The sequence below is a fragment of the Ixodes scapularis genome, unplaced genomic scaffold, assembly GCF_016920785.2.
Source record: "Ixodes scapularis isolate PalLabHiFi unplaced genomic scaffold, ASM1692078v2 PGA_scaffold1__304_contigs__length_218370807, whole genome shotgun sequence".
Taxonomy (NCBI): domain Eukaryota; kingdom Metazoa; phylum Arthropoda; class Arachnida; order Ixodida; family Ixodidae; genus Ixodes; species Ixodes scapularis.
The window spans coordinates 76,894,123-76,916,598 of NW_024609846.1; the positions used below are offsets into that span (position 1 = coordinate 76,894,123).

A 22,476-nucleotide genomic window follows, 5' to 3' on the forward strand; every position below is an offset into this window, starting at 1 on the left:
GATAACTATGCGATTACACTCTCAACGGACTTTCAGTTTTCGGATTCCACGTTTCTGTTTTCCCCACTTACTAGCATAAACTGCCCATTACTCTTGCGAAGGGTTCATATGACTCGATAAATAATCGTTTTCGGGAAATGTATTTTCCTCTTGAAATAACTTTTATTTTTCGAATCAGATCACTTCAAACCGCTACCGCAAGTGGCGCGTGTCAGCGCCGTTGCCGTGATTTTGTTTTTATTTTATTTTTACTCCACCACTCGGTCGGTTAGCCAGCTGCTGGCGGTTGATTCAAGTCCGTGTTCGATTTGAAAACTGCACACTCGTAAAGTGTTTTTTCCTTCGAACTAACCGGAGTTACCGAACAGCATGGGGCAGTTTGTGAGCAAAACTTGGAACGACGTCCACGAAGGCGCCGAACAAAGCACCCCGCTACCGGCTCGCAGGCAGTCCGGTGTGTTGACTCTGTCGTCGTTGGACCCTCGCTCGCCAACCACCGAAATTCAAAGGACACCGATACAGGTAGTAGAAACGTGCTGCCATTTCAGTGCACGGCCTACATCTTAATGACTGTAGCGTATCGTTTGTTGTTCTGCTCGAAACGTTGACTACGCTTTCGAGGAAGGGTGGACGCCCAATCTGTAGATTGTTTGCACGGGTATAGTCTTGTCTGGCGTTTTGAGGGTTTTTCTGCCGCACGTGCTCTTTCTACAGTCTTAACTTTGCACTGTAGGTATGGTACTCTGGATGAAGCGAGAATGAAGTGCAATATAAATAGGAATAACCTGCAGGAGTGCGTGATGACGTCACGCGGAAGCCATGAACATTTTTAGACAGGCGGTTTCCGCTGCGTGTACTATTTGTGTGGTGCCATACCAGCGCTCCCAAGGGAACTCAGAGCAGGGACGCTTTTATATAAAGGCCAAACAGATATATGTGCCCAAATAATAGTGCGTGTTTGTGCGTCGATAAAAAAAAAACGCGACATTTTTTTAACCTGGAAAATTCCACGCGCTGTTAACACCGCAATTTTGTTTTCTTGATTGCTCTAGGCCAGTGTGGGTTTATGGTTTTTTTTTTTTTTCCATTTACAGTGGTAATCTTGTGAAAGCTTAGTTGTCTCAATCAAAGTTAATTTTGAGTTCTCTCTACAGCCAAATATTGATAAGGGTATTCAAACATCAAAAGCACATAACTGCATATTGACCAAATTGCATGACTGACCAAAATTCACTCAAACAAAAGCCGAGATATATTACTTTTTGTAGCGTGCTTTTGTATGTGTGGCTATGTCGCTGGTCATCAATATTGTTTGCAGATGAAAAGGGAGGTGACCACTCTTGGTAGAGCAGACAGCTGTTGAAAAGCCTTGCGAGGAAAACCCTTGTCACTTTAGGGTCACTGCAGCCATGAACATATCATTTTGATCTATAAACAAGACAGGATGCTAAACACACTGGTCGGAGACGCGTCTGAGGTGCCGTACCGTGCATACTTGTCGTGTCCTCGATCGAGGACGGTTCACACGTACGTCACAGCTCTAGAGGAGCACTAAAAACGGTGCTGATGCAGCGCCGACTCGAACGTAACTCGGTACTGAGGCGGTGCTGAGGCACTATAGTTAAGAACTAGGGTCCTCCCCAGAAATTCTTGAGATCTGGACATCTATTTCCAGGGCACCGAGGGAGGAGGAGAGAGCGATTGCTGCAACTTTTGTTGCTGTTTGGACTTTCTCTGCTGCACAGCAATAATTTTGCTTGCAGGGATTATGCAGTTCCATTGCGCAGTGCCGCACGAGCCTGCCGAGCATAACAATCTGGAGTGTCTTGCATTTTTTAAATTGCGCATTGTTTTGTTCAGCGGGGCCAAAGTATAGGGGGGTTGGACATAGTAGGGATGGATATAGAGCCACTAAATAAGCTACGCTTCAAAGCAGAGCACTAAATACAGCACTGAGGTAGCGTTGTGGCATAGGTATGAACGGGCTTTTATTCATTTCACCCATAAAGTGCACTTGTACAGTAGAAATACCAGATCTATCTGCAGGTTAATGTTTCACTCACACTTCTGCAAAAGTTAAGAGCTCGCAATGAAAGCACTTTCACTGCAAGACTGCATATGCACTGGACTTCCTCCCAGAATTACTGGCTGGTGCTCTCGTAACTGCCCTGAACTGTTCACTTTTTTGGGTTTACAGCGAATGCATTGTGCCCGCTTGTAATCACGGCGAAAGATTAGACTGGCAAAATTATTAGGCAGCCCGGGAACCCCTAACGGAACTGAATGATCTGCAGTATTTGCAACACCCAACCTACGCACAATCTATGAAGAATTGTTCGCTTATAACATTGCTAGAATTATCTGAAGCCCACAACAAAAAATGTTACCAAAAAAAAATAATATATATATATATATATATATGCAAATCGGAATAGTTCCAGGGCTACCTAATAATTGAGGATTGATTGATTGATATATGGCGTCAATATGTTCCCTCGTCGTAAGCAGTTACGAGCGAGCGCGATGCACTCGGACGCAAATGGGTAAGCAAGCCTCAACTCTTAGCCGACCACGGGAAAAATGCGTTTTGTGACTTTTTGTTGCATTTTTTTTTTTTCCGTGGAAGCTATTACGTTTACAATGCGATGCCATCCGTAGAAATTAAGCTAAATAAATGGTCTTTTGAATGACGCAAACATTGCAGTAGAGACTGGAATTCTAATGCAATGTTTAAAATTTGCAAAACTTTCCCCATTTTTGCAAAAAACAAAAACTATGCAAAAGCTAGAGCTTTAGTTAAAAACACTTCTACTTTTCACTCTGGTGAAGAAGGAAGGCCAGTGAAGCTGTGCAGTGGTGTGACGACCTCAAGGATGACTTCTTGGATGACCTCAAGGACGATGCCTAGAGAACAACATCTAGGACGATCTCAAGGACAACTTTGAGGACAACCTCGAGGACAATGTTTAAGACGACCTCAAGAACGACATCTAGGACAACACCAAGGTCGTCCTAGACGTGGTCGTCCTAGACGTGGTCGTCCTCCAGGCGTTGTCCTCTAGGACGACGCCTAGAGAAATTATGCCTTTCCACTCTGGTGAAAACCAGAGTAGAAAGGCTGGAAAGGTTGCTGCCGTCGCTCATAGGTGGCGGTAGCTGTCCAGAGTTTTGTGTCGACATTTATATAGTGATGGACACGAACCTGGGCAAACTAGCCCTTAACAGCTCCGCTATAAAAGATTTTCATCTACCAAAAATCTAGTCTACCCTCTTGACTGACATCGTTTCTCAACGTGGTCAAGTGTGGGTCATCGTAACTAAAATATGATAATCTGGCTTTATCGTCAGACCCAAAATGTTGATGAAAGATTCGCAAAAATTGTCACGCTCGCAAGTGCATGCCGGACCCGTGGAAGGGGTCGTTGGCTTCACGCTCTTCTTAAAAATTGCTGCCCCGTGGAAAGAGGAAGAGAAATGCAGAAACCAAAATCGTAATCTTTACACTACCTACGAGACTGTGCGGACGGCACGAGAGCTCTGCGGGAGTTTTTAAATGAGCCTCTGTGCCTGTCGATCACGTGCAAATGATGCTCTATGGGGACGGTCGGGAACAATAATAACATGCTTCTCCCCGATAGCCCTTATCTGTGCTGTGTTAGCGTAAACCCCTTAGTCGCAGTCATCGAGAGCTCCCCCGTTGTGCGCTCTAGTCTAATCCATGGAAAACGGTAACACCCCCAGCTGGAAGGCGACTGGCCCGACGCGGTGACGCCAGAGGCCGAGGCAGGGGACGACCCCAGGTCCCCCACGAGGCTGTTTCAAAGGACGCCGATCCCCATGGGGAAGATGCTCCCGGATGGGGAGTCTGAGGACTCATTCAGCAACATGATCGAAGACTCGGCGTCTCGGGCTTTTCCTTCCGAAGGGAACCGCATTGTTCCCAAAGGTAAGATGGCGACCGCTTATGGTGGCTTATGATACACGGGCCTATTCGGCCCGCGCATCGAAAGTGGTCCCAAAGTGGGGACAGGTGACGTTGCTTTTTTTTTTTTTTTTTCCGAAATAAAGACGCCAGTTGGAAATGCGTTCCAGGCACTGTAGTACTACTGTAGTCTGTTGCAGGTCAAGAAAAGTGGGATAAAAATCTCGCAAAGCACTTTGCTTGCTTTGATTAGTAGTTTCCTTCTCTTCACTTGCCTCCTCTCCAGCATTCATTCTGCTAAAGTGGACAAAGTGGAGGGCTTTGTGAGAAGAGTTTTTCCCGCTTTACTTAGCCCACAACAGACTGTAGGGTTCTGCGTTTCTGGGGTTTATTTTTCTTAAATTAATTTTTTTGTTTCCCGAAATTTTTTTTTTTTAACAGGCTTGTTGTTTTTTGTGTTGGGCAAGCGTTTGGCACTTAAAGGGGCCCTCATGTGGAACAAAAGAGCACACGGGCATACAATTTTTCTAATTCTAGGGATTGTGAGCGCGACTTGAATACACTGGAAAACGTTTCATGCCCAAACAAGTCATTGAGAATGGCAGCTCTCCCCACTCAGCTGGGACCAGCCGGGAGTTAATGCGCATGAATTCACGCCTCTCACTCTGTGCAGCGGGCTGATTGGCTCACCCGGGAGGGAAGCACTAAGGCGGCGAGATCATAAACTGGTCGAACTCTCCCAATATACGGATCTGCATAGAACTTGGGAATTACTATTCTGGCGTTAATTGGTATGTACCGAAAACGCGGAAACCTGGAATTTACTAGTAATCATGCTTTGAGGGCCTGCACAGGCATTACACGAGAGGTAGGGAAACGTGGTTGCATCAAGGCGAAAGTGAACTAACACTTAGCTGCAAAGGGTATCAACTATTCCAATGTTTGCGGGTCCACAGCCTAGCATGTAGGCTCTGTGCTGGTCAAAGTTATGATGGAGGTTAACTGCGCGTGTTGTACTAATTTTCTAAGCAAACAAACGTCGAGACTGGAGTACATTTCGGCACAGATGGCACTTCTCCTCTGGTGATACCAAGTTACCATTGAAAATGGGTGGGAAAACAGGATTTAGTTGTCTCTTAAAATATTGACTAGTATTGAAAGAGATATCGAATTAACTGGAAGCTCTCACTGAACAGCGAGATGAAGAAGCTGCTGATTGCTTTCAGATGTTTTATAGGGAGCATGCAGTGGTGTACAATTGTGCGCTTACTGTGATGTTGCACATCATTTAAAAGGGTTGCATAATAATTTAAAAAGATTTTTTTTCTATCTTAATTTTTCATTGATTGCACAATATATACACGTTTGAAAGTCCAGCTTCAGGGCGCTGCCATCTTGCTTGGCTGGGGTGCGCTTGAACGCGCTATAATCGATTACGAAGCCTTGCTAAGCCGTCTTAATCGGATTATGGCCGCACCCAAGAGCGCACAGCACTGAGGAAGATGGCGGCACCCTGAGACCGGACTTGCAAATGTGTATAAGCAAAATCTAATATTTCATGGATTTCCAATACTCTCAACAAGGACTCTTTTAGTTTGCAAGATGCTTACTTTTTCTACCTTTTTTTGTTGTTTTTTTAAATCAGGATAAATAGTGGGTGATGGGGCTAGTTGGTACATCATTCCTTTCAGTGGCGGATCCAGAGAGGGGGGGGGGGCGGCCGTTACACCTCCCAAACAAAGTGGACCCCCCCTCCCTCCCCCCTTCTTGGAGGGCAATTTGACATGGGTGGACCCCCCTTGCACAAGAAAGAATGAAAAAGTTCCCCCCCCCCCCCCCCCCCCCCCCCCCCCCCCCCCCCCCAAAACGGAGATCTGGATCCGCCCGATTCCTTTTGAATCGGGATGTCACGTCCAGCAGGTCTCGAACTTGTGACCTCTACGTGAGCTGCAGGCACACATGAATTTAAAAGTTAAGCAGAAGATGAATAATAATCTCTATATTCTTATTTGGGACACATTTGAGACGCATATAGGGAACTCTAAACCAATTTAGGATTATATTTTTCTTGTAATTCTTTTATCCATGCTTTTTTATTTATGGAAATTTTCACCCATGACATTACTTATTCTGTATCTGTTAGTGGGATAATTTGACAAGGTGAACAAGAGGCCGAGTTGCGATCGTGGTCTGGTGTTTACATCTGTTTCAGTTACAAACCATTGACAATGTCAAAGCTAGTAAAAGAAATCAAGGCCCCTACAGCTAGTCGTGAAACAACCAGATGTCTAGAACTACCGATGCACTAACCACCGACACCTCAGCCAAACTCTGCTGCCGAGTTGGCTCACCATCCTTAGACAGCCCGTGTAACGCAAGCCAAACAGGTGGATGACATTATATCTGCTTGCAATAAATGCCACCCTGCTCAGTGAGTGGTCAAGTATTAGGTGTTGGTTTAAAAGAAGGTACAAGCCAAACCATGGCATTGTTGGCTTCGGTATTTTGATACATGAATTTGAAAGTTAAGCAGAAGATAAACAATAATCTTTCTTTTCTTTTTTGGGACGTCATAGCCCCTTTAATGTGCATGCCACACGGAGTGTGATGTGAAAGTCACGAAATCATGGTTATATTGTTATTGTAGCTTCATGTCTAGCAAGCCTGCCGCCACGCCACAATGACGCATGGGGTCTGGCGGCTTTACTAATTGTCGTGTAAAAGCAGAAAAAAAAAAAAAAAAAAGTGTGTTTAACACAATTGTTTTTTCTACTTTGCGACTGACTTATTCACACATTCCAAATGTGTAGTTCAGTTTAAAAAGCCGTTTCAAAGACGGACAGAAAAAAAACACAAAAAGACTGATGGTACTTCAGCATTTACCACCCGCTTGTCTAACAGTTCTTGGAGTCCTTAATGGCCCTGCAGCAAACCCTCTCCATGCTACACCCTCATTTGATGCTTTTCTAACATGGCACAGACGCTGGGACCGTCTGTAGATTATCGCGTTTTGCGGGCCAGATATCTGGGTGCCAAATTTAGCCTTACCAAGCCCACAATTTTTTGTTTTTTTGTTTCCATATCAGAGGGAAAAACCAAAGCCAGCCTACAGAAGAAGGTGGCCAAGAAGCGAGCGGACACTCCCGGAAGTGTCGAGCGAACCCCGCTCAAAAACACTAGCAGACCCAACACCCTGCTGCGATCCGTCCAGGAAAGTCAGCACCAGAGGCAGGGAAAGTCAGACCCACGGCCTGGTGTCAGGCGAGGACGGAGCCCGGCTGGGAAGGAGAACGGCATCGTGATTGCTTGATGCATGTTGCACTCTTATATAACATGTCACATTTACTAGTACGCTCTTCTTTGTAAGCTGCGCTAAACGGGATTTTGACCATGCAACTTTGACCAAGTAGAGCAGCAATTGAATGTAGATTTAAAAAAAATATATAGCCAGAGTGTTTGAATAAGTATGACCTATGCGACGTACTGAGGCCATGATTGCACCACTCGATTAAAAACAAGACTGGCGTGTTTTGTTTGCTTAAACCTATTTTTTTTTTGCGAGCCTAGGATAGTGACTAAAAAAAAAATGTATTTAGTGCTGTTGCCTATTCTGGCATTGGTGACAAAGAAGAGCATAGGTAGATGTGCATCATGGCTGGACTTATTGAACTTGGTGGCAGGTCGTGTCATCTAGCCACTGAGTACAATTTATATTTAAAAAATTCAGGTTGTGGTGATTCTTTGGCTCCAGGGTCATTCTGTCCATTTCGAAATCCTTTGTACGGTGAGGCATGACGTAGATTAGTTTTTATTGCATATTCTGCCGAATAGATTCCGCTCAGTTGCTCTATTTAGGCAAGTCAGAATCTTGTTTAGAAGGCATTTAGCCAAGAGGAGGTTTTATATACATGCACTCTTTTACTTGTAGCAACCATGTTGTAAGTTGTGTCGTCGTCACTAGCACGGCAGTTGTGCCCGTGCAGTTGGAACAAAAGGAAAGAAAATCAGCTACACTGATCTCATTTCAATACGCTCTTATGTGTGCTTGTCTTGGCTGTGTTTTAACCTGCCACATGTGCTTCACATGTTTTTAATGAGACCGGCCCCTTGGGGTTGGAATGGAGTGTGTCTGGCAAGGTTTCTAGAAATGTACAGTTGGGAATAGTGATTGACATTTGTCTGTTTTGGGGACGTGGGTGTGCTGGAAATGCAAAGCCTTTTATATGCCACTGCTTGGATTTTTGTGCACTAGTTTGGTTTACGGGGATGTTGAACTTGCACAGTTCCACGGAATTCACTATATTCAAGCTTTTAAAATAAAAGCACTGTTGTAACCTTTCCATTGCCTATTGTTTTGGGTTTAGATGCCTCTTTCTGAGAATTATAGTGAGGGTCACAAAGCTGCAGCACAAACATACGAGATGATTCTCCTACATCCTGCACCAAAGCTTAATTTTTTATTAAAATTGCACTTTAGCTGCGTCACAGACTGTTTGCTGGGCGATCTAGCTACCAAAATGAACTCTAAGCCATCTAAACTCTGTCAAATTATCTTTTGTGTGCGTGATGTAGTGCTGGTCATCTGTGTTGCCAAATTACTAGGCATCAAGGAGAATGCTTGGAATATAGGTATGAATGTTGCACACTCTTCCTTGTCTTACTTGTATGAAAACTTAAAAGTAAATTACTAAGAAAAGGACACTGACAAATGTAAGATGCAATTTGTTCTAGATTTTCGCTTTCGAAAAGTGACTACTGCAGATGCCAGAATGTGCAGCGCGTGCAACTATGCTACGTTCACTCTTAAGTTGAGACTACAGTGAGAGCTACACGCCGGCCGGACCAATCGGCCGCCTCTCTTATCACTTTACCCAGCTCTCCGCGCGTGGGTATGGCGTGATGACATGGCGAATGAGGAGTGTGACTGGTCCAACGAGGACATAGCTTCCACTGTAGTCCCAGCTTGGGGGTGAACGGAGTATATAGAGTGCACCCAGTGGATCTTGCGCTGTAAAATGAGCTGGAAAAATGGGCGCTCACACACAGAGCTCTAACTTTCACTAAATGTGCATTGAGGTGGTGCATTTCACCTTGTGGAATTTGAAGGTGTAGTTCTCTTACCGTAAAAGAAAGAGATCAACAAACTTGCTAAAGTCAACGGGGAACGGTGTTTTACAGACGATCCAGTTGGCAATGAATGTAACTTGTGGCGCCATCTCCTGATAGGTGCAGCTAGCAGAGTGCTTCGTCTGCTCGCTGCGCCAATCAAGAGTTGGCACCACAAGTTTCATTAAAAGGGCACTAAAGTGCATTTTGAGATCCCTGTTTTATGGTCATAACTCAATCTACAAGCTCTAAGCACCCTAAAAAACCAGAAATTACATTCGTGCACAGCCGATTTGCGTATGATTAACGATCTTGACACTTACCGTTGGTGCGAAACAACAGATGGCGCTACCGAACCTTGCTGAATATGGTCGAACGTCGGACGGCGCTTGTCAGCCACTCACGAGCGATGGGTTCCCGCGTGGACAAACGGGACTGGTCAGCCACTCATCCACACGGGGACCCGTTGCTCGCAAATGGCTGTCAAGTGCTGTCCATCGTTTGACCATAGTCAGCAAGGTTCAGTAGCGCCATCTGTCGTCCTGTGCCAATGGTAAGTGTCAAAAACATTTATCACTTTTTTAATACGCAAATCAACAGCGCAAAAATGTAATTTTTTTTTTTTATGTTTAGAGTTTGTAGATTAAGTTATGATCATAAAACGAGGATCTCAAAACATTTTAGTGACCCTTTGATTGCTGGCTCAGTGGCCTGCGAACGTGCCCGCCATGGACTTTGGCAAGTTCATTGGTCTCATTTTTTACAGGAACAGAACTATGGCTTGAAATTTCACGAGGTAAAATGCACCATCTCAACGCACACTTTGTGAAAGTTTGAGCGCTCCACTTGCAGGTTCCGATTTTTCGTGCTCATTTACCTCGCAAGATACACGGGCGTACTCTATATATTCACAGCATGCTTTCCGGTGCTAGGGTAATTTAGTGAAACGTCTATTAGTTTCCTTTACCCGAGCTGATGTTTATGCTCCAGCTATGCCGACAATATTGTTAACAGCTACTAGAGAGACTTTGGTAGTGCTCCAGAATGCCCCTACCTGCTATATGAGGGTTTTTAAAAAGCCTTTCTTATGATGCCAACACTGCTAATACATAAAGCTACAAGTTTTGGAACCTCTGGAGTTTATCAGCAGCCGAGCTAGGAAATAAGAGGGCTATAGAAACAACCCTTCTGGCAACCAAAATACATTGCTTTTAGCGGAGGCTTACAACTAGGTAGAGCCTTGCATAACCACACAGCATTGTCTGGTAAAATTGATGAAATGTTGCAGATTGATTGTGGGTACAGTACACTGTGGGTGGGCAGGTCATATGCAATCTTTAGTGTGTGCAGGGCTGTAGTGGCCTGAACCAAGACTGCTTGGTACTCCATGGCTGTTTCTTGTCTCCTTCTGCAACCACTACAGGTTTCCCTAAGAAAAGTGTGCTTTTTGCTGCAATTAGTTTTCTGGCACTGGACGCTGGTCAGGGCATTGCATGCTGCCTTCCGATGATCTGGGCATCCTTTCATAGACGGGAATTCCTCTGTCGAGTTTTTTGCTAGGGCATTCTTTTGGCCTGCATGATGCTTCCACTAATGTGCATGCCACTATGCCACTGTAAATGCCTCGATAAAATTCTGCAAAACCCGAAACCACAAGATGCTTGGCCTGGCAGAGTTTTAGCTTGCATAGGTGCACAAGAAATGGCACAAACTTGGAAAAGAAGCAAAAGACAAGCAAATTTGGAGAAGACATCAGATAAAATATGCAGTTTGAATTCACATAGTGTTTCCAGGTGTGGATATCGAGATTGCTATCCATATAGGGCTTTACATGACCTGTTTTTGTTTTTCTGAACAGACCTGTTTGTGCAAATCTCTGCTCAGAAAAAAAAAAAAAAAAAAAATGGCACAATACTATGAAATCAACGAAGAGGACACTATTGCCACTACATTGCCCAAGATTCCTTGCTGTTACAAGCTATTCGTCAAGCATGACATACACTTAGGCTGTATACTTTCCAGCGTTTATTTATGTCGAAAATTGGCGGATGTTTTTCCGTGTTTGTTTATTTCCGAAATTTCGGTGAATTGTCACATGCAGATGCTTGAAACGGCTTTTATCGACGGAGAAAATCGCGGATATAAACAAACAATCATCAAGACGAGAAACAGTTCAATTTTCGTTGACATTTCATACGCAATATTCTTCACACTTCATTACTCTAATATATGCATGCAAACACTCCAAGGCTCACATCTGTCATTCCCGCCTGCTCCTTCCTGTTGACAGTGCGCAAATTCGAGAATGCGCGCTCTACATTTGCGCTGGACGTGGGAAGTCCCAAAATGTCCAAAAAGAGCCTTGGGATAGTACTGGCCAATCTGGCGAATGCAACTTCGGGACGCGCTTCGACACACAATATGAAAGACACTTGAAACTCCCCAACTAGGGTCCGCAGAAAAGGAGGGCAACCTTCAACAAGGCTATCTACAAAAGGGACAAACTTTTGGGGAGATAAACTCGTGGTCAAAGTAATGTGCACCGACAGAAAAAACGCATCTCGATTTACAAGAGACCTTAGAAAACCTGAATGACGACTGTAAAGAAAAAAATATGAACCAGTTTGAGAAACGTTTACACAACTTTATCAATAAAAATAAAGAAAAAAAAAACAAAAAAACTGCCGCTTGTACGAAAATATCTAAAAACCGGTGTTTTCCGGTTTTAACCAATTTTTTCTTTTTGACACCGGCGGATGTTTATCTGTCTTTTTCGGTTAAAACCGGAAAGTATACAGCCTACATAGACATCCCACACATGCAATCGAGTTAGAAGTTGACACTCTGCTTTTGAATACAGTAGCTCAGGGGTTCTCCAACTTTTTCGTCCCAGGGAACCCCCAGCAAGTTTCAAGAAATCCCAAGGAACCCCCCCCCCCCCCCCAACCCGTTGCCGACCAATACTGGGCAATAAAGGCATTTAGAAAGTGACCAAGAGCTTATCGCACTGACAGAATAAGACAAACTGGAGGAGTACAGACCGAATAAGGCAGAGGGGTTAACCTGGGGCAGAATGTAAAACATATTGGTGCACAAGGTTGCTTTGCCCACAACACCAACCCAATCCATGGCTCAGTCGGTGGACGGGAGGGGGTGGGGGGGGGGGGGGGGGGGGCGGTGAACTGCAGTGTGGGTGCTCGCAGAACCCATGAGACCAGCTTGAAGAACCCAGTTTGAGAACCCCTGCACTAGCTAATGCTTACAAGAATGGCACATATAAAAGGTAAGCTTTCAATGCTTTTGCAACTGGTAACCTTTCCCAAATATTTGGGCAGGACATAATGTAAGCTATACCCCATTTTAATCTGTTCTATTCAAGCAATTTCAGTTTCTTCTGCACACTGTTCAGAGACTACCGTAATATTCTGAGATAGCCCACCTAAAATCGATAGCAAATCGGATGAAAATAAAAGGTGGGCTAACTTTTAATGTGCCATAAAAAAAAAGTTGATAAATGCTAGTTTTAGATTTTGTGACAATCAAAAGTTGTGATCACAGGAAAGGGTAATGAACCAAAGACGAATGTCCTTTCCCAGTCAGCAATGTTTGCTTATCTTCCGGCGTGGTTAAGTAACGCCATTTGTGCTGAGGTCACCATTGACGAAAAGGCAAACAGCGCACAGTAAACGGGGACTAAAGGAAGTGCACACAGGGCAAGTGCTGACTCTCAACTGAACTTTAATCACATGAAAACAAAACAAAAAAAAAAACAGCAACCCCGCCCACGTCATGATACATTCACCACGTGTCAAAAAAATCCCATCTTTTTACTACTTAAGCCCAGTGACATTTGGCTTACGCTTACGTTTGGCTTCGTTTAGTCCCCGTTTACTGTACGCTGTTTGCCTTTTCATCAGTCAGAACCAACTAACCCACATCGCCACCCTTAGTCACCGTTGACCAGGGCCCTGCAATTACAGGACGTAGACTATCTTTGGATATTTCTGAAAAAGGGAGGGGGTGGGGCACCTCTCAAGATATTACGGTAGCATTTCTTGAGAGACTAGTCCAATGGTGTAAGGAAAGTCATTTGTGCTTGCAATACGTACTGCCAACTTTATTTCCCATACGTAACAACAGCAGCGAGTGTACCTCAGGATGCCTCCTCGTCAATGGCAAACCCGAACTGGAACTGCGAGGGCAATGGAGCCTCGTCCTTGCCATGCTTCGACGCAGTCGTTTTCAGGAAGATGGACTTTGGCACGGCACTGCCACTAGTTTGCAGATTTGTCTTTCGTGCACATTCTGGAATTGAAAGGATGAGTTGCTGAGTTTATGCTTCAAGTGCTGGGAACTTCAAATAAGGGCATTTGCTTTGCAATGTTTTATAAGTAGAGCCCTGCATATCCGCAGATTATCCGCGGATATGCGCAGTAAACTAGTGGATTCGGATAAAAAATTAATCAGATTGCGGATCGGATGCGGATGCCAGGGGCTGCGGATGCGGATCGGATATCCGTTGGTCCGGATCCGTTTTTGCCGAGGCGACCCATGAACGTGTGCGACCGTACAGTGTAGCGAATGAGTGAGTGATACTATGAAGTGCATCATCGAATGTATTGCGGGGGCAAACTACTCTCTTAGATAAAAGGTGCCAATCGGGGAGAAAATTGTTCTTTACGTCAATAAAGATTTCTTTTTCACTAAAGATTGCCTCAGAACGTTCTATCTCGCCAAAAATACTGTCCCTAGAAAAAGCAAAGAATGCAGAAGCATCAGTCGTCCCGGGAAGCGTGTTCTTCTTTGGCAGGGAAAGAGCGGAAAATGTACTTTGGGCAAAGAAAACCAAAACGTACAAGCCACAAGAAAGTAAAAGACGCCTGCAAGTGGCTTCTTCGCCTACAAGTGAATGAATTCGATCCTCTGGAGTGGTGGAACTAGCGCCAGCACGAGTTTCCGCACCTCATTCTTGTAGCGCAGTTTGTGCATACCATCCCAGGATCAAGTGCACCAACGAAGAGATACATCTCACTAGCGAGTATTAATGTAAAAGAGGCGAACCAGTCTGAATCCGCCCGAGTTGATAATATTCTGTTTCTTCTACACAACGACATCGACAAGTGAAATGTTGTGTTTGCGTTTTCTTTTTCTCGACAGTTGGCACTGAGTTGTTTTTAAGTATATGGTTCCGAGCATGCATTTGAGAATTTGTATTCAAAGCTGTGACCGATTGGAGGTGTTGCCATTATTGAATATTGTGATATTTTCCCAGTGGTGTACTCGTGCCTTACCATATATACACGAGTATTTTGCTGCTGCGAATTGAGTGCCTTTCCTCCCACTTTTTTTTTGCTGTTTGGACTAAAAAAAAGATGCCACAATGTTATTAGTTTGTCCTTTGACAATGTTCATGTTTATAAAATATGCGTCTGCTTGAGGTGGGTTCTACAAAGTAAAAGTAAAATAAATATAAATTATCTTCCTTTTGAGCGCATATACTAGACAGAGCGTCAGTGTCACGGACTCCCAAGAAGATCTGATAACTGCGATGATCGTTCGAGCGATGCGAAGTGTCTCCGGGAGGATGATCGTTTATTTTAAATATACGATAAAACAGAACACAATAAAATGACTTTCACCGTATTCTTACACAAAGAGTTCTTTGTGGAAAGGTAAGCAGACGGCTTATAGAAAACCATCCAGATTTTTTTTAAGGTTTATTAATGCTGATATTACTATGCAAATGAATGTGCGAATTGAGAGTCAGATACATTTCTGAATTTTGCGGATGCGGTTCGGATACGGATACAAAGTCTGCGGACGCGGATGCAATTATTTAAGAACATTGCAGATGCGGATCGGATGCGGATACAAAGTTTGCAGGTGCGGACCGAAATGGATGATCAAATTTTTATCCGCACAGGGATTTATTTATAAGGCTAGAGAGTGGCCTGTAGTTGCAGGATTCTTGTAGGTATTTTTATTTTTATGAGCCATACAACAGTTTTGGTGCTAGTGGAGCGATTTCAAGATACAAAGTTTTTTTTCGTTTTCGCTCAAGAAATTGTTTAAACTTGACGGGCATTCTTGAATATTTCTGGTAATATAGGTAGGGCAGCATCCCTATCAATTAGGGAGATGTGCATTTTGTAAAAAAAAAACAAGTATATTTAATACAATTGAGTGAATGGGGTGGCTTATTTCGCCCCAGTCCTTTTGCTACATTAACCACATATGTCAGGGTGTTCATTGACCCCATTTGGAACTTCAAAGCACCGTTTGGTCAATCAAGATCGCTTCATTTTTATGCCTCTTGGCAGAAAGAACTTGCATCCAAATAACACGAAAAGAACAGCAGCCGTGCCATGGTTGTGGGGCCGAAAGATTGCCATGGCGGCTGTAACAAAATCGAAACATCCAGCTTTAGCCTGAATCCCGCTTCCCTATTTGCATAAGTCGAGCCCTGCATGGATAAAAGTTTGTTCATCCACATCCAATCCACATCTGCAGACTTTGTATCCGCACCCGAACCGCACCCGCAATGTTCTTAAAATATTGTATCTGCATCCAATCCGAATTGAATCTGCCATATTCAGAACTGCATCCGACCCACAATCCGCACATTAAATTTACATGATAAAATCAACCATGAAAAAAAAAAAAGTATCTGGATGGTACTTTATAACTAATAAGCTGTTTGCTTATCTTGTACAAAGAACCCTTAGAGTCAGAATATGATGAAAGTAATTTTTTATAGTATTCTGCTTTATCACACTATAATTTTATATTATAAGCCAGTGGTTCTCAAATGGGGTCCGCGAAGGCATTCTAGAGGTCTGCAATGCGCTGCCTCATCAGTCAAGCCCAGCAATAAAACTTTTATTTTTTTTTTCAGATTGAAAAGAAATATTTTTATTTTCGGGCGAGTTTTTTCATGGGTATGTCAATGATAGAAGTCTACTTCACACTATCCCTTGGTTATATTCGCTTATTAAATCATTATCATAATTAATGTATACCCTTCCCTTCCCCTCAACACGAATGGGGCCCTCCACCGATCCACAAGCACATATCCATGGGGGGAGCCCATGACCCCCCCTCCCCCCAAGTCTTCCATTTTGCTGGGGCCTCCTCTCTCTCCCTCCCCCTCATACAGCATTTTGTCATGACCCCCCCCACCCGCCCCATCCACCAGGGATCCGTGAAACATCAATGGTTGAGAACTACTGTTATAAGCAATCATCCTTCCCGAGGCATTTCACACTGCTGGAAAGATGATCGCAAAGATGAGATTGTCCGGGAGACTGCGACAGTCTGCCCAGATGTGCTCAAAAAGAAGAAAACTTCAATATATTTTTTTTTGTAACAGTTATTTTGAGCACAGATATTTTCTAACATGAAAATTAACAAAGGACAGACTAATGACATTGTGTCATTTTATTTAGGTCAGACAAAAAAGTTGAGAAAAAGGCAGTCACTCACCGCAGCGAAGTACTCATATTTATGTGGTAAGACGCGAGTACACCGCTGGGAAGATATCACAGTATTCAATAATGGCAACACCTCTTATCGATTTCAGTTTTAAACACAAACCCAAAACTGCCTTCTCTGAACCACATACCTAACAGAAACTTGCTGTTGAGCAAAAAAAATACAAAAACACGCATGCCATGGTGGGGGGCGAGGGGGGGACTTATTTGCTTGTGTTTGTGTTTTCTTTGCCCGAAAACATTTTCTCTTTCCCTGCGAAACAAGAGCATGTTTTCCAGGGACGATTAATGCCCCTGGCTAGAGACAGCAACTTTGGTGAGATAGAACTCTCTAAACTCGATCTTTGCTGAGAATCAGGTATTTCTTGACGTAAAGAACAAGTCTCTCCCTTATTGGCACAAGTTTTATATAAGAGTAATTTGCTCTGCAAAAACATTCAATGATGCACTCCACAGTGTAACTCACTATACGGTCACACACGTTTGCGGGCTGCCTCGGCAAAAACAGATCTAGACCCGCAGATATCCGCATCCGATCTGCGATCTGCCAAATCTGATTAATTTGTATCCGTATCTGCCAGTTGGCTGCGGATACCTGCAGTGTGCACGGCTCTGTGCATGGGATTTAGTATTGAGGCAACAACATAAGGACTACGTGGAGGCAATTGGATTGACTATGACAGTCCTGTGGGCAAACGGTGCAAACGAAATCTGAAATACCGAGACGAAAATAGCGTCTGGGACGAGCAATGGTCCTGTGAAGATGTCCCGAAAATTGGTTGGAGACTGTAAACAAACTTTCCCGTTCTCACAGCATGCGTGACGAGTTCCGCAAAGAGACTGCAAAGAAATTGACTTGATTGACAACCTGGCTGCAACTCTATTTTAAACTTTATTTGGGCTCGCTTTGAAATTTTGCGCCCCCACCTTTATTTTCCGCATACCGTATTTTCCGATGTATAAGTGGCGGTTTTTTTCAAACATTTTTTCTTGGTGCAACTTATACAACAATGCGACTTATTAAAAAAAAATTTTTAGGTGCGACGCCATTTTTTTATACGCTGCGCGTCATTTTTTGTAGAGCACCATAACAGCGTAGCCACAGGTGGTGTTTCTTCCTCCAGGAGGCACTGCTGTCGCCACACTATTTTGACTAGGAATGCGAGATATTTTAATTTTTATTGTTTCCCCGAAGCGGCTCAATGTGCATAGGCAAGACAGTGAGAATAAAGCTTTTACAGCATGTTATTGATGTTGCTTAATTAAGCCATGGTTCTGTATTCTTTTGCTTCAGTCCAGTAACACTAAGAAGTAAGTGGGCTGGTATACACGCATTGCAGAATATTTTCTCACGTCTTTCTTAGTTTCCATTTGGCGGGCAGTCTTTTTGTGCCACGCTCCAGCCGTGTTGCTACATGTAAATGGAAGGATTGTGGCTAGCCAATCTTTTAGAGGTACCAGAAAAAAATATGTCAAGGTTTATCTTTCCGCCTGCGCATCATTGCTCGCGTCGTCTCCAGGACTTGGCCAGGCCTAGTGCTCCAAAGCTTGGTTTGCGAGTGTCTAGCTCCTTAAACGTTTGTTCAGTCGGCATGCGTTCGCTCGAATAAAGTCGACTACCCTCTCATTTTGCACATTTTACATCCTTTTGCTGCAAAACACTCGATTGCCCCTGCCAGACAGCACCATACTATGGGCATTTCTCACGAGTCGAAATGTAAGTCAAACATTCAGTGCGATCTAGCAATTGTGCGAAACTCCGATTTCGTAATACCGATGCGCCAGAGATGGGCAGTATTTCAAATACAAGAATATGAAATACGTATTTTAAATACTTTCTGTATTTTGCATTTGTATCTAATTACAAATTGGGTAATGTATTTGACATGTATTTAAATACTAAAATGTGGGTATTTCAAATACAATTATAATTAAATACAATTTTGTGGGCGAAAATACATTTCTCAAATTTATTGTCACGACTCATTTTGCTCATCCTAAGACGTGTCCAGAGCAGGAAGAAAACTATGTTCTGCACCGAATGCAGTGTCTCTCAATCAAGCACAAGCGTTTAGTGACTTTGTGATTACAGTGCTAGTCCAGGGCTAGAATAGTGACGAAATCGACGTTCACAGGCAGACTGGCTAAATAAGCGCCTGTGACAACTTGTGATGCTTTCCAGCCTGATTTCCATCCATATTTTCGCCTGGAACATTCTAAATGCGCGGGTCGTCCAGGTTTTCGTAACTGGTGCGAGTTGCAACAATAAAAAATTCTCTAGCTAGTGCTGCGCGTCTCGGTTGTCTCGGTTCTTTGTTGGTCTATACCAAAATGTAATCGACAAAATCTGTACTTTTTTCACCTATTACGTCCAAGCTGACTACATTTTTTTGTGATTATATTTCTATTACGTTACTAGAGCCTCGCACACTAACTCCCGAGTGTGCGATGCAAAATTAAAACGAGATACCCAGAAACCCGTTGCAGGTGCCCTGAAGTCGTTGATGCAAATTTTTAGGAATGTATTTGGAAGAGTATGTGGAGAAGAGCAAATACATTTGCTTGTATTTGTATCTCGTACTTAAATGCTTTTTTGGAAATGTAATTAGATTTGTAATTAAATACATTTTTAACAAAGTATTTTGTATTTCTATACATATTTGCTTGTATTTTGCCCATCCCTGCAATGTGCATAAACTGAAGAAATCATAGCGTGAACCATGCAAACAGGTGCGACTTATACAAAGGTGCGACTTATATACCAACTTTTCCACGAAAATGGCTCAATATACGGATGCGCGACTTATAGTCTGGAAAATACGATATTTGCTCCAATTTAAGGAGCCATCTCTCGGAATATTACGGTACAAACCTGAACGCTCAATATGGGTTCAAATTACGCTTTGACCGACCAGTAACCACACAACATTTCTATTTGCAATGGGCATTGGAGTTGGGGGGTCTAAACTTTCATTTCTAATTGCAACATGCTTCAGAGCTTGGCTTGTGGTACTGTGCACCTTGCCTGTCTGTCTTTCAGTACTTCTACACTGACTGCAGATGTGTAGCAACTTACTTGCAGTCACTGCAAAAATTGACTTCCAAAACACTTGAGAACTGAGCTGACAATATTCAGCTCACTTTATAAACATAACAAAAGTTTTTTTTTGTTTTTTGTTTTTTTTGTTTTGACAGATATGGTTGGGCCAGCTGGCCGATATATTTACTAGCCTGCCAGTCAAATATGACCACGGCGGCACACTTCAAGAAATTTAAAAGTTATCATTTTTTTCTTAGTTAAAAGTTGAGGCAAAGATTTTGGAGCTCGACTATTCCTCGCTGGAGGAGAACACAGTGAAGCTTGCAATCGCAAATGCAAAGTAAAATACTAGTCAATTACCTGCCATAAATTTTGACTTTTGTTGCCTCATTTTGTCCCTGTAGTTTCCGAGTGTGGTGCTCATGACTTGACGCTTTTTGACCATGCAGGTCTTTGGGTTCTGGAGAGTTTGAAGGGCGCGCAGGTACTCAGAGTCTGGGGGAAGGAAAAACAACAAGGGGAGCTTTCATTATCATGGGTAACATGCTACACATGCTAGCATGGCTAACATGGATAGCTTTTCTCTAATGGTAGTAATACAGCTGATCCAAAGAAGAAGACATACATTTCTTTTTGCTGGGGTCGGTTTCTGACAGCGTAATGTTTAGCTGCTCCACGCACCAACACAGCTCGCGTTCGAACCGCTCTTGCAAATCCTGCACAAGCAACACGTGACTTTTTTTTTTTTTTTTCACTTTTTAAATTTGTGTCTGCCTGTTTAGATTGTTATCAAACACATGTAAAAGTAAAACTCACCTCCTCTTCGTCGGGCTCGTCGGTCTTAGGGATAGTCGTTGACGCAGGTTTGACACAAGTTTTCGGTAGTTTCTGTCAATGGATGGCAAAACAATTAATAAGTAAATATGAGTGCAGTGCTACACGCTCTTTACCGTGATAACTGTTGTACTGACTTGACCGAGCCCCTTCTTCGACTTTGACATCTCTGTCCACGTGCGTTATGATTAGGGCCCGAAAACAAGTGAGCGACCCTCTTAAACCACGACTACGACCAAGCCGGTCGTGTCGTAAACACATGCGTAAACAGCGTAAACATGCTCCGTGGGGGGCGCCATGATTGTTGCTAGACTTTCGAAGCAAACGCGTTGAAATCTCGAAATACTACATCTACAGCAAAGCGGACGTAAAGCCCAACGTTAGTAAAGCCCCTAAACATCCTTCAAAATGCCGCATATAAGAGAGGCGGCAAACCTCTGTTGCTTATTTCCACGTTGCAACAAATTACGTCACAAAAGGAGGAATGCTTGTCATGCTACATAGAGATCATTTACTAAATCTAGAGGAAAAGGTCCGCCATTTTCCCATACATTCTGGCTGCCGCAAGCGGCGGACCATGGAGGCAGACCCTCTGGGTCCCAAACACGGTTACATCATCAGAGCAGTTTCGTGAACTTCAACAATCCACGAACTTACCGGTGGAAAAATACTCGCGTTCCTTTCGAAGGTTTCTTTTTGCATAGCGCGCAGATGTACGGCCTCGCGTTAACGCTAAACTAAACCATATACCCGGCTTCGCTGGTGGGGCGCGGCTGGGCGCAGTTGAGGAATACGAAACTGCGCAACCACCAGATTTCCGAGATTTCGACAGAAGGGAAGTTAATGCAGCGTAATGAGTTTATTGCTTTTTATAAGCGTTAGAATAGCTCAGAATTTAGTTTACAACGTTAAATTATCACTGTTTATATTGCTGAGAGTTCACACTCTTCGCGTTTACCGCGTTTACCATGGCAACGTTGCTTTCTTTCTCTCGTGTTCTGTCGCTCTCTTTTGCGATCGTTCACTCGGGACCCAGGATGTCGGCGCACGGGATTTGCCACTCCTCCTCACCCACCTTTACCCCCCTGTCATGCTATGTCATGCTGTTGGATGTAGCGATCCTGGCGGTTGGAAATAGACATGCTGGCGAAAAGCACGAGCCAACTAGAGCACTATATAGCTCCTTCGGAGCAGAGTAGCGCAATCTAGAACGCCGCCTCTCGGCGACTAGCGGCGAACGCCCGGAGGTTCCAACCGCGGTCAGAAATGCATGGAGAACGTGAGAAAATCGTTGTTTCTTCAGTTTTGTGGGGATGTGCGGAATGGAAATCATTTTTGACATAACAATGAAACATTTTAGAATAATATGCGATAAGTTTTGTGCCATACAAGGGCATAACTTTTTTTAAAAAATTGCCTGAGCGGCATCATGCAGCAGACGACACGTCGACGTCACACCATTCACGTGACCAGCTCCGGCCAACCCGAAAAGCCCATCTGCGCTGCGAGCAAAAATCGTCTGCTTCAAACGCCATTGCCTTGGAAATTGCGGTCTCAAAATTTGCACACGCATCCGATATTATTAAAACTTTGATAAAATGTTTAGTGCTTTACTAACTTCACGACAGACTAGTTTTGAAAAGTGTGAACTCGGCGTTCATTTTTTAATCAGCCGTGTTACGTCGATCTCCATGTATTCTCCCATAGGGCGGGCCGCCTCCTGGAACCCTGAGTACCACGTGACTCGCGCCGAGCCGCTCTGTCGGCCATGTTGTCGGCAAAACACGGGGTTCAAAGGATTGCGCTACTCTGCTCCGTAGGAGCTATATAGTGCTCTAGAGCCAACTAGGGGTGTCGCGAACTTTTGTCGAACCAGATTTTTTGATCAAACTTTCGGGGTTCGACTGGGTCGAACCGGTTCGACGAACCTTTGAAGTTTTCACCAGATTCGACCGGTTCGACTTTATGGACAGTGTGGCCAGTCCTTGATACAAGCATGTCTAGGTTTGGAGAATTTTTTTTTATGCAAAGGGTTATTTTATTTTGTGAACAGCTGCAATTAAAAGAAACTAATTCTAATCACT

General features: G+C 43.7%; 2 protein-coding genes across 4 annotated transcripts; one reads left to right on the forward strand and one right to left on the reverse strand.

Annotated features, from left to right (window-relative positions):
• Window positions 1-227: 227 nt before the first annotated feature.
• Window positions 228-8,260, forward strand: LOC8030836. Its single transcript, XM_029988123.4, has 3 exons — window positions 228-522; window positions 3,742-3,946; window positions 7,009-8,260. The coding sequence occupies exons 1-3, from the start codon at window positions 370-372 to the stop codon at window positions 7,230-7,232; spliced, it is 582 nt and encodes a 193-aa protein (XP_029843983.2). The 5' UTR covers window positions 228-369; the 3' UTR covers window positions 7,233-8,260.
• Window positions 5,973-20,713, reverse strand: LOC8030837 (UPF0488 protein CG14286). Of its 3 annotated transcripts, XM_002403063.4 has the most exons (6): window positions 20,509-20,713; window positions 20,375-20,446; window positions 20,184-20,274; window positions 19,919-20,053; window positions 13,181-13,333; window positions 5,973-7,200 (listed from the first exon to the last, which is right to left on the reverse strand). In XM_002403063.4, the coding sequence occupies exons 1-5, from the start codon at window positions 20,557-20,559 to the stop codon at window positions 13,182-13,184; spliced, it is 501 nt and encodes a 166-aa protein (XP_002403107.3). In that variant the 5' UTR covers window positions 20,560-20,713; the 3' UTR covers window positions 5,973-7,200; window position 13,181. The 3 variants fall into 3 exon arrangements, with proteins under 3 accessions (XP_002403107.3, XP_029843984.2, XP_029843985.2); XM_029988124.3 differs by lacking the exon at window positions 5,973-7,200 and having other exon boundaries at window positions 13,122-13,333; XM_029988125.4 differs by lacking the exon at window positions 5,973-7,200 and having other exon boundaries at window positions 13,122-13,333; window positions 20,530-20,712.
• Between the last annotated feature and the right edge of the window lie 1,763 nt (window positions 20,714-22,476).